Raw genomic sequence first — 13,993 nt, 5'->3', positions numbered from 1 at the left:
ATGCACTAACATGCCTATCTTCCTATATTGACCTCATGCTCTTATATATCAGCTGCTGAACTTTTTTAGTCAGCCAGAAATTTATTTTTAAGCAATGGCACCATTTTTATATAGTGTTTATACAGCTATTTGAATACATATGTATTTTGTTTGTATTTATCAGAAAAACTGCTGATACTGGTAATAACACAATTAAGAGAGAAACTGATAGATGTAGTAAAAATAGCAAATCTTAGAGGACATGTTCTGAATGGAGCAATGGGTGTTATATGCAAACAATGAATCATGGAACACTACATCAAAAACTAATGATGTAATGTATGGTGATTAACATAACATAATAATAATAAAAAAAGTAGCAAATCTTTAGCCTCCTTCAGAAGCTCAATGAAGACTTCAATTCTGAAACACAGGAAAATTAGAGAACTCATATGAAATACTAGATGTATGTACACTGTGTTGATATTCTTTTTTTTTTTTTAAGATTTTATTTATTTACTGGACAGAGAGGGAACAGAAGCAGCGGGAGAAGGAGAGGGAGAAGGAGAGGGAGAAGCAGGCTTCCCGCTGAGCAGGGAGCCCGATGTGGGGCTCGATCCCAGGACCCTGAGATCATGACCTGAGCCGAAGGCAGACGCTTAACAACTGAGCCACCCAGGCGCCCCCAGTGTGTTGATATTCTGAAAAGTAGTTATGAAAATAAGGTTTTAAAATTATGGGAAAAATCAGCATGTAAAATATTTTAATAATTTATATGAAGAGTTTATGCCAATACTGCTAGAAATCAATTTCAAAAGAAGCCCAATGTTTACCTCAGTCTTGACAAAAATTAAGAAAACTGATCAGAACCATTAAAATAATCTGCTCAACCTCCAGCAAAATTTCTTTGTAATAACTGCAAATGACTTTTCCTTCTCAATGTTAAAGCCAGTTTACCATTAAACTCACTATAGGTTAACTAAGAAAATTTGAAATTCAGGCAAGATAACACTTGGAAAAATAATTTTCCTTAAATGAAATCACGGAGATGCAATGAGCAAAATCCAGACTTTGGGAAAATTTACCAGTACATGATCAGGGTATTTCAACTAAAAATTGCAAGAACGTAAGAATGCAAGGGAGATATCTATAGATTAAAAGATACTTGGGACATAGAACCCAATTTGCAATATATGGACTTTATTTGGACTCTGACTTTGAAAAAGTTAAAGAAAAAACCTTTTGATTTTATGAGGCAATCAGAACTTGGAACAATAACTGGATATTTAATAGTAATAACATTTAGTCAGTTCAGGTATGATAATGGTATTGTGATTATGTTTAAAGTAAAAAAATTTCCTTCTTTTATAGAAAAATACTGAAACATTTTCCACTGAGATGACTTCAAAATGATGGGAGTATGAAAGAATGGAGAGAGGCAAAACAAATTAGCCAGAAGGTGGTAATTAGCAAAACTGGGTCATCAATACATATTGCTTCATAATATTGTTCTTTCTACTTCTGCATATATTTGAAAAATTTGATAATAAAGGTAAAATCATTAATTTGTTTACAATTACACTGTAATTTAAAATATTTTAAAAAATTTTAAAAATGAATAATTATGCAATATACAGAATAAAATAGAAAACCAAAACATATTTATTTGAGAGAGAGCGAGCATGAGCGTGAGAGAGAGAGAGATCATGAGCAGGGAGGAAGGGTAGAGGGAGAAGGAGACTCCCTGCTGAGCAGGGAGCCTGATGTGGGACTCCATCCCAGGACCCTGGCTGGGATCATGACCTGAGTCTAAGGGCAGACGCTTAACTGACTGAGCCACCCAGGTGCCCAGAGGTTTGTTTTTTTTTAAATAATTTTCTTAATTTTCTGAGTACAGAGTCAGGTAACACGTAAGTACATTTTCAAGAATGTTATATATATGAGAATGTAAATTTTCACTGAAGACTTTAAAATAATGAATGGTAGACTCTATGGCAAAAAACAAAACCACCAGCTATTTTATTTCATTTTCAGAACCCTTTTTGGATAACAGAAGCTGCCACATTCAATCATAATGAACAGAGTTTCATCACGGCACGCTGTGAACAGTTATCACTAAGTCAAATAAATCTACACTAAACTCATATTGTTGTTTTATGCTGATAGCAGCATCATCAGACTCAGAACTTTTCACACCCAGTGACAATCAGCATGGTACAATGGAAAAGGACATTGGTTCTGTCATTAGCCCTAGGTTTGAATCTTTGCTCCGTCACTTAACAGTCAGTAATCTAATATTAGGGATTAACTCACAGGGCTATTGTATTAGATGAATTTACATAACATGCCTAGTATATCCTGGTACATACCATGCATGTGATAAATATTAACTTATTGCTTAGATAAAAAGAGAAAAATATATCGTTAAATTAAAAGCACTTAAATAAAAAGTACACTTAACACGCCAAATTAAATAAAGCACACGTTAACTTAAAAAGCCAAAATTGAATCCCATAACCTTTTGTATTTAATTTAGTATCAGAAAATTGAAGACAAAAAGATTCAAGCTGACTCTAGGTACTTATTTCACTTACTACAGGGTTACAGTGGAGGTATGTGGTCCTTCAGAATGAGGGCAATGGAAACCACCAGTCTTTCAAGTAAAAAATGGACATATGTAGACAAAGACTTTTCCTGGGGTAAGGAGGAGGGGCAGGTGGAGGCAGTGAGGGGAAAGAGAAATAGAGTGAACCAAGAAACAATTTTCTTATATTAGTGTCTGGTGGAATTTATATTTTTAAACATAAAAATACTAGTCATAAAAAGACAACTACTTACGTAAAAGATTTTTTAGTATTCCTCAAAGAAGGGATGGGAAATGGGAACGGAAACAGAGAAGGGGAGACACAATTACAGAATTATTTCATTTGCTAATTGCAATTTAATGCCATTATAGAATGATTTAAAAATAAGTGTTTCTCCTACAACTTAATAAGTAGATGAGAACTTTTTGCTGAAAATAATCCATGGGGAAAGCTTAAAATACCATATTTATGCAAGTCCATAAATTACCTCATTCATTTTTGTACCCATCTTATATGTCTAGGGTACTACTATGTAATAATGTTAATAATTCATTTGTCCATGACCATATAAGTTAATAAGTGGCAGAGCTAGGTCTTCAAACCCATTTCTCTGACTCTAATATTGGTACTCACAACCATCATGCTGTTACTTCTGAGTACATAAAAACTTTAAATATAGTCAAGATGAACTATACACCCAGTAAAACCATGCCATAATCCATAAGCATTCATATGAAAACCTTCTACTTCTTTATGTTTATTTCATGATGGAGTATATCAAGAAAATAAATGCCACAAAAACCTAGGCTCTACAATAAAGGATTATATTAAATGAGACTTACTGTTAACCTAACATGTAAAATATTTGAACTAAGAAAGTAACAAATAATGGTGTTAAACATACCCACCTGAGGTTACAGTTGAATTTCAAATATGAACTCGCTCTCTATTCTTTCTGTGATTTTGAGATATTCACATCTTAGATATACAGTATTTTGATTTCTATATTCCATAAATACATGAAATAAAAGATTAAAAACACCTCACTCATTGACTATTAATACAATTTATAAAGGAAAAAAAGTCAGGGGATGGGGAAGATGGGTGAAGGTAGTTAAAGGGTACAATTTTCCAGTTATGAGTAAGTTCTGATATAATGTACAGCATGATGACTACAGTTAACAACAGTGTATTGTATATTTGCTAAAAGTAGATTTTAAAAGTTCTCACCACACAGATGAAATTGTAGCTATGAGGCCGTGTCCTCTAAACTTACTGTGGTAATTCTGCAGTATACACATATACGAAATCATTACACTATACACTGTACATTTACAACTTATATGTCTATTATATCTCAATAAAGCTAGAAATAAAAAAAATAAAGGAAAACCAGCTATGTTGTGACTACCTCAAATGACTACAAACCTGTGAACTAATCGATTTTCCATCTTTATAATGGTAAATACAAATGACATTTTTTAAAGATTACAAAGCTACAATATTATATAAGTATGGTTCTCAATATATCATTTTAAATAATTGGATGTCTAATGTGATAACCTTATTTCATATTTTCACTATTTTTATTTATTTTTTTAAAGATTTTATTTATTTATTTGACAGAGAGAAACAGTGAGAGCAGGAACACAAGCAGGGGGAGTGGGAGAGGGAGAAGCAGGCTTTCCGCTGAGCAGGGAGCCCGATGTGGGACCTGATCCCAGGAGGCAGACGCTTAATGACTGAGCCACCCAGGCGCCCGGTATTTTCACTATTTTTAAAACTAGTATTTATCAAGTGTATTCTGTGCCAGTTGATATTCTAATGCGTTCATATATTAACTCATTTAACCTTTATCACACCTCCATGAGGTTTGTACTGTAATCTCTGTTTTACAGATATGGAACTTAGCATATACAGGTTAACTAACTTGCCCACAATTAGAGATCCAGGGATCAAATCTAGATAGTATGGAATACTAAAATCTGAGCTTTATTATTAAACAGCCATTTCAAAAAGAATAGAAAAAAATGCTTTATGACTTGATTTCCATTACCAAAATATCTACAATGTTGAAAGCTGTACGTGTGTGTGTGTAATGTACTCAAACAGAACTACGTATTCTTTTAACACAAGGAAGATTACTTAAAAAAACAAAATTTATATTTGGAATGTTGTTTGCTTATATGTCTTCTTTTTTAAAAGATTTTATTTATTTATTTGAGAGAGAGAATGAGATACAGAGAGAGAGCATGAGAGGGGGGAGGGTCCGAGGGAGAAGCAGACTCACTGCTGAGCAGGGAGCCTGATGCGGGACTCGATCCGGGGACTCCAGGATCATGACCTGAGCCAAAGGCAGCCGCTTAACCAACTGAGCCACCCAGGCACCCTTTGTATGTCATTTTTATTCAGTGATGGACTAGTGCATTAAAAGTCCTAAGCTATAACTCTTTGGTAATCTTTATTTATTATAAAGATTGTTTTCATTTCCTTTATTTTCAAGGAGCATTTACTATTCTTTTATTACAAAAGTAAAACAGTTCATGACAGAAAACTGAGACATACAGAGATGGGTAAAGAAAAAAAGCTACCCATAAAATAATCCCACCATCCAAGAGAACCGTTCTTCATAACTAAAGTACTACATTTGATTTTATTTGGATTTAATTAACTTAGAAATAATAAAGGGAACAGAATTTCTGAACTTCAGATCTGTTCTCTTGACTCGTCTAAATTGCCTGACCAATAGACACCTCTTACTGCCATTTCAGAAAGCATGCATGTGCTCCATGAGCAGCCCAAAATCATGTCACATTTTAGCTTGCTTTATAATTAGGCCATGAATTGTTCCTATGTTTTATTTTCCCTGGAGTTTTCACCTTTTTTCTTGTTCATCAGCTCAGACAATATGCCTTCATATCAATAATACCAGACACAGTGAACTCTCAGAATCTAGTTCACACAACATGTGTATTGTTATCTACTCTTTTCTTGTTAACATTCCTCATAAAGCTGACATTATGTTCAAAAATATGCTAATTGCTCATTGCTGTCACTCTGGAATTTTTCACCAAAATCCCGAGTTAGTCTTTGTATCTTCCTTTTAGACTTGTATTTTGTGTCACTGAAGAGAAATATATGTGAATGGGTGATTTTTTCAGAAAAAGAATAGAAAGCATGTCCAAGGAGGTTTTCTTTAGCCTTTACACTTGAGTGATGAGTGGGTGGGAATGGAACTCTAGGTTCAAAAAGAGTATTTCACAGAATGCTGTAACTATAGCTCCACCTGTCTTCTAAAACATTTAAGGATGAGAAATCTGATGCCAATCTCTTTCCTTTGTAGGTAACATGTTTCCCTGTGATTCTGGGAGCTTATAGGATTTAAAAAAAAAACCTTTATCCTTGAAGTTGAGATGTATCGAGATGTGGAGGTTTTTTTTTTTCTCCTTTCTTCCTTTCTATTCCGCAAACGTAAATCTTTCTTTAAATAAAAAACCTATTTTCTTAGCATTTGCTCTTTTTGTAAGATGAATACTATATTATCCTGGGCATGTGTTTTGTTTTTGTTATCATTTTTCTCATATTTCCAATGTCTCTTTAAAAATGTTTTATACATTGCTCTTCTCTTTGATCTCAAGATCTTCAGCAATGTCCAGTCTGTTCTTTAGTCCTGTATAGAATATTTATTTTCAGTAATGATAAATATTTTGGGTTCCAAGGACTTTCCAGGTCTACTTTTTCACAGCAGCCTTTTGTTGTTATTGCCCACCAAGGCTCTCCAAGAAGAATTTATCCTTCTGCTTTCTACATTATTTATATTTTCCAAGATCAACTGTTCTGTTTGTTCATCTTGGCCCTTTTGTCTTTCATTCACTTGACTTTCCTTAAATCTCTGTATTTCTTTTTGTATTGATAAAGGGGAAAACTCATTTCTTCAGCAGTTTTGTGGTGAATCTCTACAATAGGCCTCTCCTCCCCTGAGAGGACTTTGCAATGATCTGTGGCTCACTCTAATCTCAGTCTTCTGCTGATACTGTTTCCTGAAAAAACTAAGTTTCAGAGATTCTCTGGGGCTTCATGGAGGAGTACTTCACAACTGCTGCAAGCCTCTCATACATATTTTGGGTTGTTCCTTTGCTCTGTAATAGTTCACTAACTGCAACTAACATATTTAAGGACTAACTATACAAGTTATTTATATTATATAGCCAAAGAAGTAACACTAAAAAAAAATACACCTGCATTTTAGGAAACAAATCATTACAGCTTTCATATCCCTAAACTGATTGAGAAATGTAGCTTGGAGACCGGGAAATAAAACATCGGGTAATTTTATATAGTCTCTTGTAAATCTCAACGTCTAAGCCACAATTTTCCTAAGTAAAGTACAGGCATTTTAAAGATTTTATTTTTAAGTCATCTCTCTACCCAACGTGGGGCTTGAACTTACAACCCTGAGATCAAGAGTTGCACGCTCTAACTGTGCCAGCTGGGTGCCCCAAAGTTTAGGTATTTTAATTCTGCTTTATAGAAGAGAAGTCATACATCTACCTGGAAATAAGTATGCCATATGAGGACATATTCTCACTGTATTTCTATAGTAATAGTTGTAGGTAAGAGAATTAAAGTCAAGACTTTAGGGGCAAGCTGGGGAAGGAAGAGAATATAATCAACAGTTGAAAATATGAAGTCTCAAAGCAAAATCTACATAGGAAATAAAATCAAGTACCACAACACTCTGTATACTCCCTCACTTAATTGTAATTAGTTATACACTGCCTTTCTACTAAAATGTCAGTAACATAGAAACTAATTCTATAAAGTATAAATTAATCAAGATTTTTCTCCTAAAAGTAAGACTAGTATCACTACAAAAACTTTGATGTCACTAAAGGAAACTGACAAAATCACCCAGTCTCAGCTAATTCTGTTAAGATATATATAGTACTATAATATATATATATGTATATATATATACACACACATATATATATATGTATATGTATTACATGGAGGTCCTTTTAACCATGACTAGATAAAACATCTTTCTGCAGACAGGATGATATAACTAAGGCTGAACTCATTCAAATGTATGCATATATAATAAATATTTTTAAAAGTCAAAGGTCTTTAAGGGTCTGCCCAAATGTACCCTTTACAGAGTTTTAGTCTTAAATATTCAGTAATATCTCAACTACCATAATTATGTGACAGACTCACTTTAAGTTGCTAGACACTGGCAGAAATTCAGTTTGTAATGAAAACCATCAAGCTAACATATTACTAACAAAAAACCTATTAGCTTGGTATTTATGATAAATAACTTTACAGATTTTGGGTAAATACACTTGAAATATCTTTACTATATGTACATGAACTTCAAAGAGGGATATTTAGCAGACTATTATTTTATGTAACATAGAATTTCAAGACTTATTAAAAGTATTCATTTGCAGATATCCAAAAAACATCTCAGCTGCAACCACAATTCTCCACTTATTTTTCTGATATATGAGCAAGTAAAAAATATAGAACTGTGTAATTTTTATAGACACTGCTAAAAAGTGAGTATCTATAGTAAATGGTAATTTAGTTAATTTTGTTTCCTTTTTCTCCACTTAACTTTGACATATATATTTTTCTTTAAAAAACATTCTGTGTAGAATTAAAAATTCTTAAGCTTTGGAACTAGGTTGCTATAATTAATCCACATAAGACATATGATAAAATCTGTATTGATTTGAAAGTACTGATTTTCAAATAAGAGAAGTGTAGAGGGTTTTTTTGTTTGTTTAGGATTCAGGAAGCAGCAGCTGGTGATATTTAGGAGAATGTTTGAAAAATTAAAATCAGAACTGTGTGTGTAAAGTGTACCATATGTCACAAAGCAGAGGAGAAAAAGCAGAGCATGCGAAAACACTATGCAAAACACTATGGAATTTCTTCTGGTTGGCCATTATATCAAAAAATATCTCATTGCCTATCATGCTGTATGCTCAGCCCTCCATATATTATGGTTACCTAAGTGTCTTTCATTTCTTTTAAGCACTGGTACTACAGGGATATGTGAAAGATAAAGGGTGCTGAACACCCAACACTGTGCTTGCTGCCACTCAACAATTTCAGAAAAAGATTTAATCAAAGAGGGTGCTGACAGTCCTAATTAAATAAAATAAGGTTCTTGGATTATAAATGGGTTATAGTTTTCCACACTTGACCTAACCCACTTCCTAACATTTATACTGGAAGTGATTTAAAAATGCCATTTGGAAAGCAAGAAGATAAAAATATTCTTTACATCTTAAACAAAAGAATCCTTAATTTTAGGTATACTAACATGCAAACTCCTTTATCCTATAAAATGCTCTATCAAGTCTAAACTTCTAATGATCAAGTATGTTGATACATATTTTAACAATCTAAAAACATCTTATGTAATTTCTTCCTATAGATACCTTCATACTTCTAAGGTTAAAAGGTTTGCTTTGTTAAACGGTTTCCTAAGGTGATGCTTCTTCCTATGGTTAAACTGTTAACATCACATAATCCATTTAATAAAAATTTCTGGTATATTTTGACTTAAATAATTGTTTTTTAATCTCTTTATTAACTGTTATAATTCCATATATGCATGTATCAACCAGTCATATTTTCATAGCTCCTGAAATATAAACCTGAGGAAATGAATTTCACAAATTATGACAATATATTTAGAATAGTTAACAATTTACTATTTTACTATTAAGAAAATAAGGCTTCAAAATACTGGTCATTTTGTGTATTTTATGACACAGAAATGTACTCAGTAAACATCAGCGGTAACAGTATATCAATGTCTTTTTAAAAGTTTCTTAATCTGTTTTACAGCAGATGCTAAAATGTAGCTCATCTATTTATTATGATGGAGCATCTCCTTGCTTAAATTGAAGTATGCAAGTGAGCAAAGTTTATAGCAGCTGCTTAATAAACAAGGCCAGATTTCTGGTGGTCAAAGTAAAAGAAAAAGGTGAATAACTTTTTTGACAATGACTGGCATTTTCAACTTTGTTCACTGGCCACTTTAAGTAATAAAATCAACGTCTGCAAATTTACAACAGAATCTCTACTTTGGCAATTAATGAATGTCAAAATACTGGGGAGGGCACCGTGTGACACAGAATTACCCATTTCTCTACACCATAATTGTTGTTTCATGAGCATGATATGGCTCTCTGACTATGACTGAGTCCTCAGCAGGGTAGCAAGAAGCAAATATTTGTAGCAAACACCATTATTAGACAGAATTTCTGTGCAGGAAGATAATATGGAATAAGACTGGGAAAAGGGTAGAAGTTGGAGGGTGGGAGGGGGGAAAGACTAAAGAATTATGCAAATTTAAAAGTGCTGCACATTGGTATACAAATAAGCTGTACTAACCAGGACTGTATTCCTGCAACAATATCATAAATGTTTGATGTGTATGACATAGGACAGCTATTCAGTGTTGTCCTTGAACTGAGGCCAGTCTGCAAACTGTTTATTACTAATATGTGAAGAAATAAGGAGCCTGCACCAAAAATAGAAATCAATTATGTCACTAGCACACTGGTTAGCTCAGCTGATATTTACTCACAGCCTTTTTTCCTTTTTTATAAAAGGAAGGTATGCATTGATTTACATTCTGGCACAAGCTCCTTATCTTGAGGACCAATAACAGTTTGTGGAACAGCTACCCTGACCTGAGTAGCACTGTCATAAAGCACAATGCCTAATGGAATAAACCATATTTAAAATGTTACATATTTAACACCCTTTATTTCCTCCAAATTTATTAATTTCTGAAATTCAATGTCTTGGTTATATTCTCTAACTTTGTAACACTTAAAGTGTATCTGTCACATGGATGATGTGATATACTGGATGGGTGATGATGCTATCAGGCCTTATACATACAAACAGCTATGGGCAGTTAAATTAATTATTAGATAGTAATACATTCTAAATTTAGATCAGATGAAGTTTGATAAAGTTAAGTCTAACAAGGACCTCATGTAAATTAAGCAATGAATTGGGTATTTTTATCAGTCTTTTTCAGCAACTCCAAAATCTTTGTATGATACTTACTGATGATTTTTGCATCATTCCTTGAGGGACTTTGATCAAGCAATAATTCAGGCACATTCATCATGTGGAAAATAAATATTCTGAAAAACCAATACATAGTTGATGAACACATGAAACAGTCAAAATCAGTGAAAATCAAAAAAGGTTCCAGAAGATGTGTTTCTCTCTAACTAAACATTTAAGTTTAAATAAGATAACTTCCCTCTTCCATGGGAAAAATTTGCTGTAGCACCTCTTTCTAATGGAAAGTTTTATAATAAAAGCTGCTTTTTATAGCTACTGTTTTCTGAAAAGACCAGAATTATAGAGTTTGTAGCCATAATAAATGGGAAAATTAACGTTATCATATACATATCATATAACATCACATTTCTCAATTTCAAATCTTATTTTCTTACTTTCTTATGAAAGCCAGTGTACTTTCAGCTATTATGGTCTTGATTTCATATAGCACAAAGATGTTCAAATGACCTGCAGCATATAACTGGTAGATGGATTTACAAATATTTTTTTTAATTTTTTTTAAAGATTTTATTTTATTTGACAGAGAGAGACACAGCAAGAGAGGGAACACAAGCGGGGGGTGGAGCGGGAGAGGGAGAAGCAGACTCCCCGCTGAGCAGGAAGCCTGATGTGGGGCTCGATCCCAGGACTCTGGGATCATGACCTGAGCCGAAGGTAGATGCTTAACAACTGAGCCACCCAGGCGCCCCTGGATTTACAAATATTTTAAAAGTAGAAACTGACAGGGATAGGTGGATGATTACATTAGTATCCCCATTTGCCTAATCAGCTGTATCTCTAGTACTTAAATAATGCCTAACACATAATGAATGCTCCAAAATAGTTGTTGAATAACTGAACTGAAGGACAACGAGGAAGAAGAGCTTAGGACGACTAACAAGTGACATATGTATAGGTGAATGATGCTATCACCAATTGAGACAGGAAAAACAAGAAAAGGAGTGTAAATGGAAGAAAAAGAAGTTCTATTTAGGGCTATTGACTTCTGTGCAATTCTAAGCGGTAATATCCAGAGGGCAGCTAATACACAAGTTTGAGGCTTAAGAGAAAGAGCGATTATTTGGAAGGCCTCACCACATTAATGGTAATTAAAACTGTGAGTGTGGATGAAATTTATCTGTGAGAATATGTGTCATGAGAAAAGAGTCCAGAAAGCAGAATCTTTGGAAAAACCAACACAGGGTGATGGGAATGAGTAAGAAATGAAGATGAAATTCTAGAAGGAAACTGAGAAGAAACAGTCCAGGAAGCTAGATGAAAGCCAGGAGAGAATTACATCCCAAAAACCAACACAGGAGAATTTCAGAAAGAACTTGGTCAACACTGTCAAAATCTACAGAAAGACTGAAAAGGCAGCTAAAGGATCTGGCAGTTAGAAGATCATGTGTGATGTTAGTAAACAGATTCAACAGAGCATATTTAGCTAGGTATATATCCTTTCAGATTCTGCTCCATGCTTTAAAGATTTTACACAACTATATGTACATATACAAACATACACAGAGGTTTTAAAAACATTATTCATTTTACAAAGAGATATTACGATTATTTATCATGATTTTTCTAACTCAAAAATATCTTATGAAAATCTCTCCAAGTAAGAGCAGTAAGACATGCTATTTCAAATGGTTGTACAATAAATTGTCCATTGTGCGGCTATCTACCTCAATTTATGCAACCAATCCCTTATTATCACTATATATTTTTTCTTTTGCAACTAAAAACAGTGCTGTAATAAACATGAGATGTTCCCAGAAGCATGATTGCTAGATCAAGGAGCATATGTATTTTAAAGAGAGAGAATGAGAGGGGGAAGGGTCAGAGGGAGAAGCGGACTCCCTGCTGAGCAGGGAGCCTGATGCGGGACTCCATCCTGGGACTCCAGGATCATGACCTGAGCCGAAGGCAGTCGCTCAACCAACTGAGCCACCCAGGTGCCCCAAAGAGCATACGTATTTTAAAAATCATTTTTATCATGGTAAATTTTGAACTTACACAAAAGTAGACTATGTTATACTAAACCACCATGTCAGGTACCCATTAACTCAGCTCCAATAGCCATCAATGCTTGACCAATCCATACCTCTATTCATCCTATCCCTGTATCATTTTGAAGCACATCCCATTCAATCTTTCATTTCATCTAGAAATGTTTCAGGATCTATCTCTAAAAGATAAGTGCTCTTGTATTTTGTTAGCTGTTGTTAGACTGTTTTTCAAAAAAACTGACAATTCATATACCTCCCCTTTGATCCCTTCTCCTATTAGGTAACCACTTATAAGTTGTTGGTTTATTTTTTCCAGTATTTTTTTAAAATGTAAGAAAATATACATATTGATGCATCTTCTAAATGCTTAAATGTCTGCTATTATCTTTCTTTTACCCTGTCATGTGAATAATACCTTGGTCAGGTACAGAATTTTTACGGTGGTTCTTTTCTCTCAAGATCCTATCTTCCACTTTTACAAGTTAGAAGTCCAACGCCATCAACCAGGTGTCCACCACTCTGCACATCAACTGCAGCCACTGCAAGCAGCCCATGAGCAGCCACGGCTGGGTCTGTGACTGGTGCCACTGCTGCGCCAGCATGTGCGCCGTGTGCCACCACATGGTCAAGGGTCTGTTCGTGTGGTGCCAGGGCTGCGGCCATGGTGGCCACCTGCAGCACATCATGAAATGGCTGGAGGGCAGCTGCCAATGCCCCGCGGGCTACAGCCACCTGTGCGAGTACTCCTGACCCGCCCAAGCTGGGCTCGACGCGGGAGGGGCTGGGCGTGACAAGCCAATAAAGGAAGCTGGAGCCGCAAAAAAAAAAAGTCCAATGCCAATGTGACAGTATTTCCTTGTAGATAACTTGTTACATTCAGAATGAAGGAAACTGACCAATATATGTCTGGGTGTGTGTGTGCATTTTCATTAAACCATCCGGAACTCACTGACCTTTATCATTGATGGACTCAGGCTATCTTCAGCTCAGGAAAATTTTCTTCTTTTTGTTTAATTGCGGACTATCCTTCACCTGTTTCTTTTTTCCCATTTAAATTCCCATAAATATTATTCACATGTTAGATCTCTTAGGTCTCCTAGATCTATTCCCTAAAGTCTATTATCTTTTCTTTCAGGATTCTTCTCCTTTGTATTTTTGCTGTGTTGTGAGGATTTATTTTACTTGATTTTCCAGTCTAATAATTTAAGTCCCAACAATGATCACTCCTCACTGCAGTTCTGCTTGCATAATTGTGATTTTTATTAGCTGTACCTACATTTCCTTCAGTGTTCACTTTTATCGTTCAAGTTATCT

General features: G+C 34.5%; 1 protein-coding gene across 4 annotated transcripts in view; it reads right to left on the bottom strand.

Annotated features, from left to right (window-relative positions):
* Nucleotides 1-13,993, bottom strand: part of ANKRD12 (ankyrin repeat domain 12) — a 122,346-nt gene that overhangs the window by 29,394 nt on the left and 78,959 nt on the right. Inside the window, exon 2 of one of the 4 annotated variants that reach the window (XM_028123919.2) lies at nucleotides 10,668-10,747. The exons of the other annotated variants lie outside the window; for them this stretch is intronic. Within the exon in view, the coding sequence (XP_027979720.1) occupies nucleotides 10,668-10,731 (64 nt within the window). The 5' untranslated portion in view covers nucleotides 10,732-10,747. The remainder of the gene's footprint in view (nucleotides 1-10,667; nucleotides 10,748-13,993) is intronic. 4 annotated transcript variants of the gene reach the window in all.

This window comes from Eumetopias jubatus, unplaced genomic scaffold, assembly GCF_037043125.1.
Source record: "Eumetopias jubatus isolate StellerSeaLion01/CBP00866 unplaced genomic scaffold, mEumJub1_p1.0 scaffold_16, whole genome shotgun sequence".
Taxonomy (NCBI): domain Eukaryota; kingdom Metazoa; phylum Chordata; class Mammalia; order Carnivora; family Otariidae; genus Eumetopias; species Eumetopias jubatus.
This window is presented reverse-complemented; position numbering and strand designations above follow the sequence as displayed.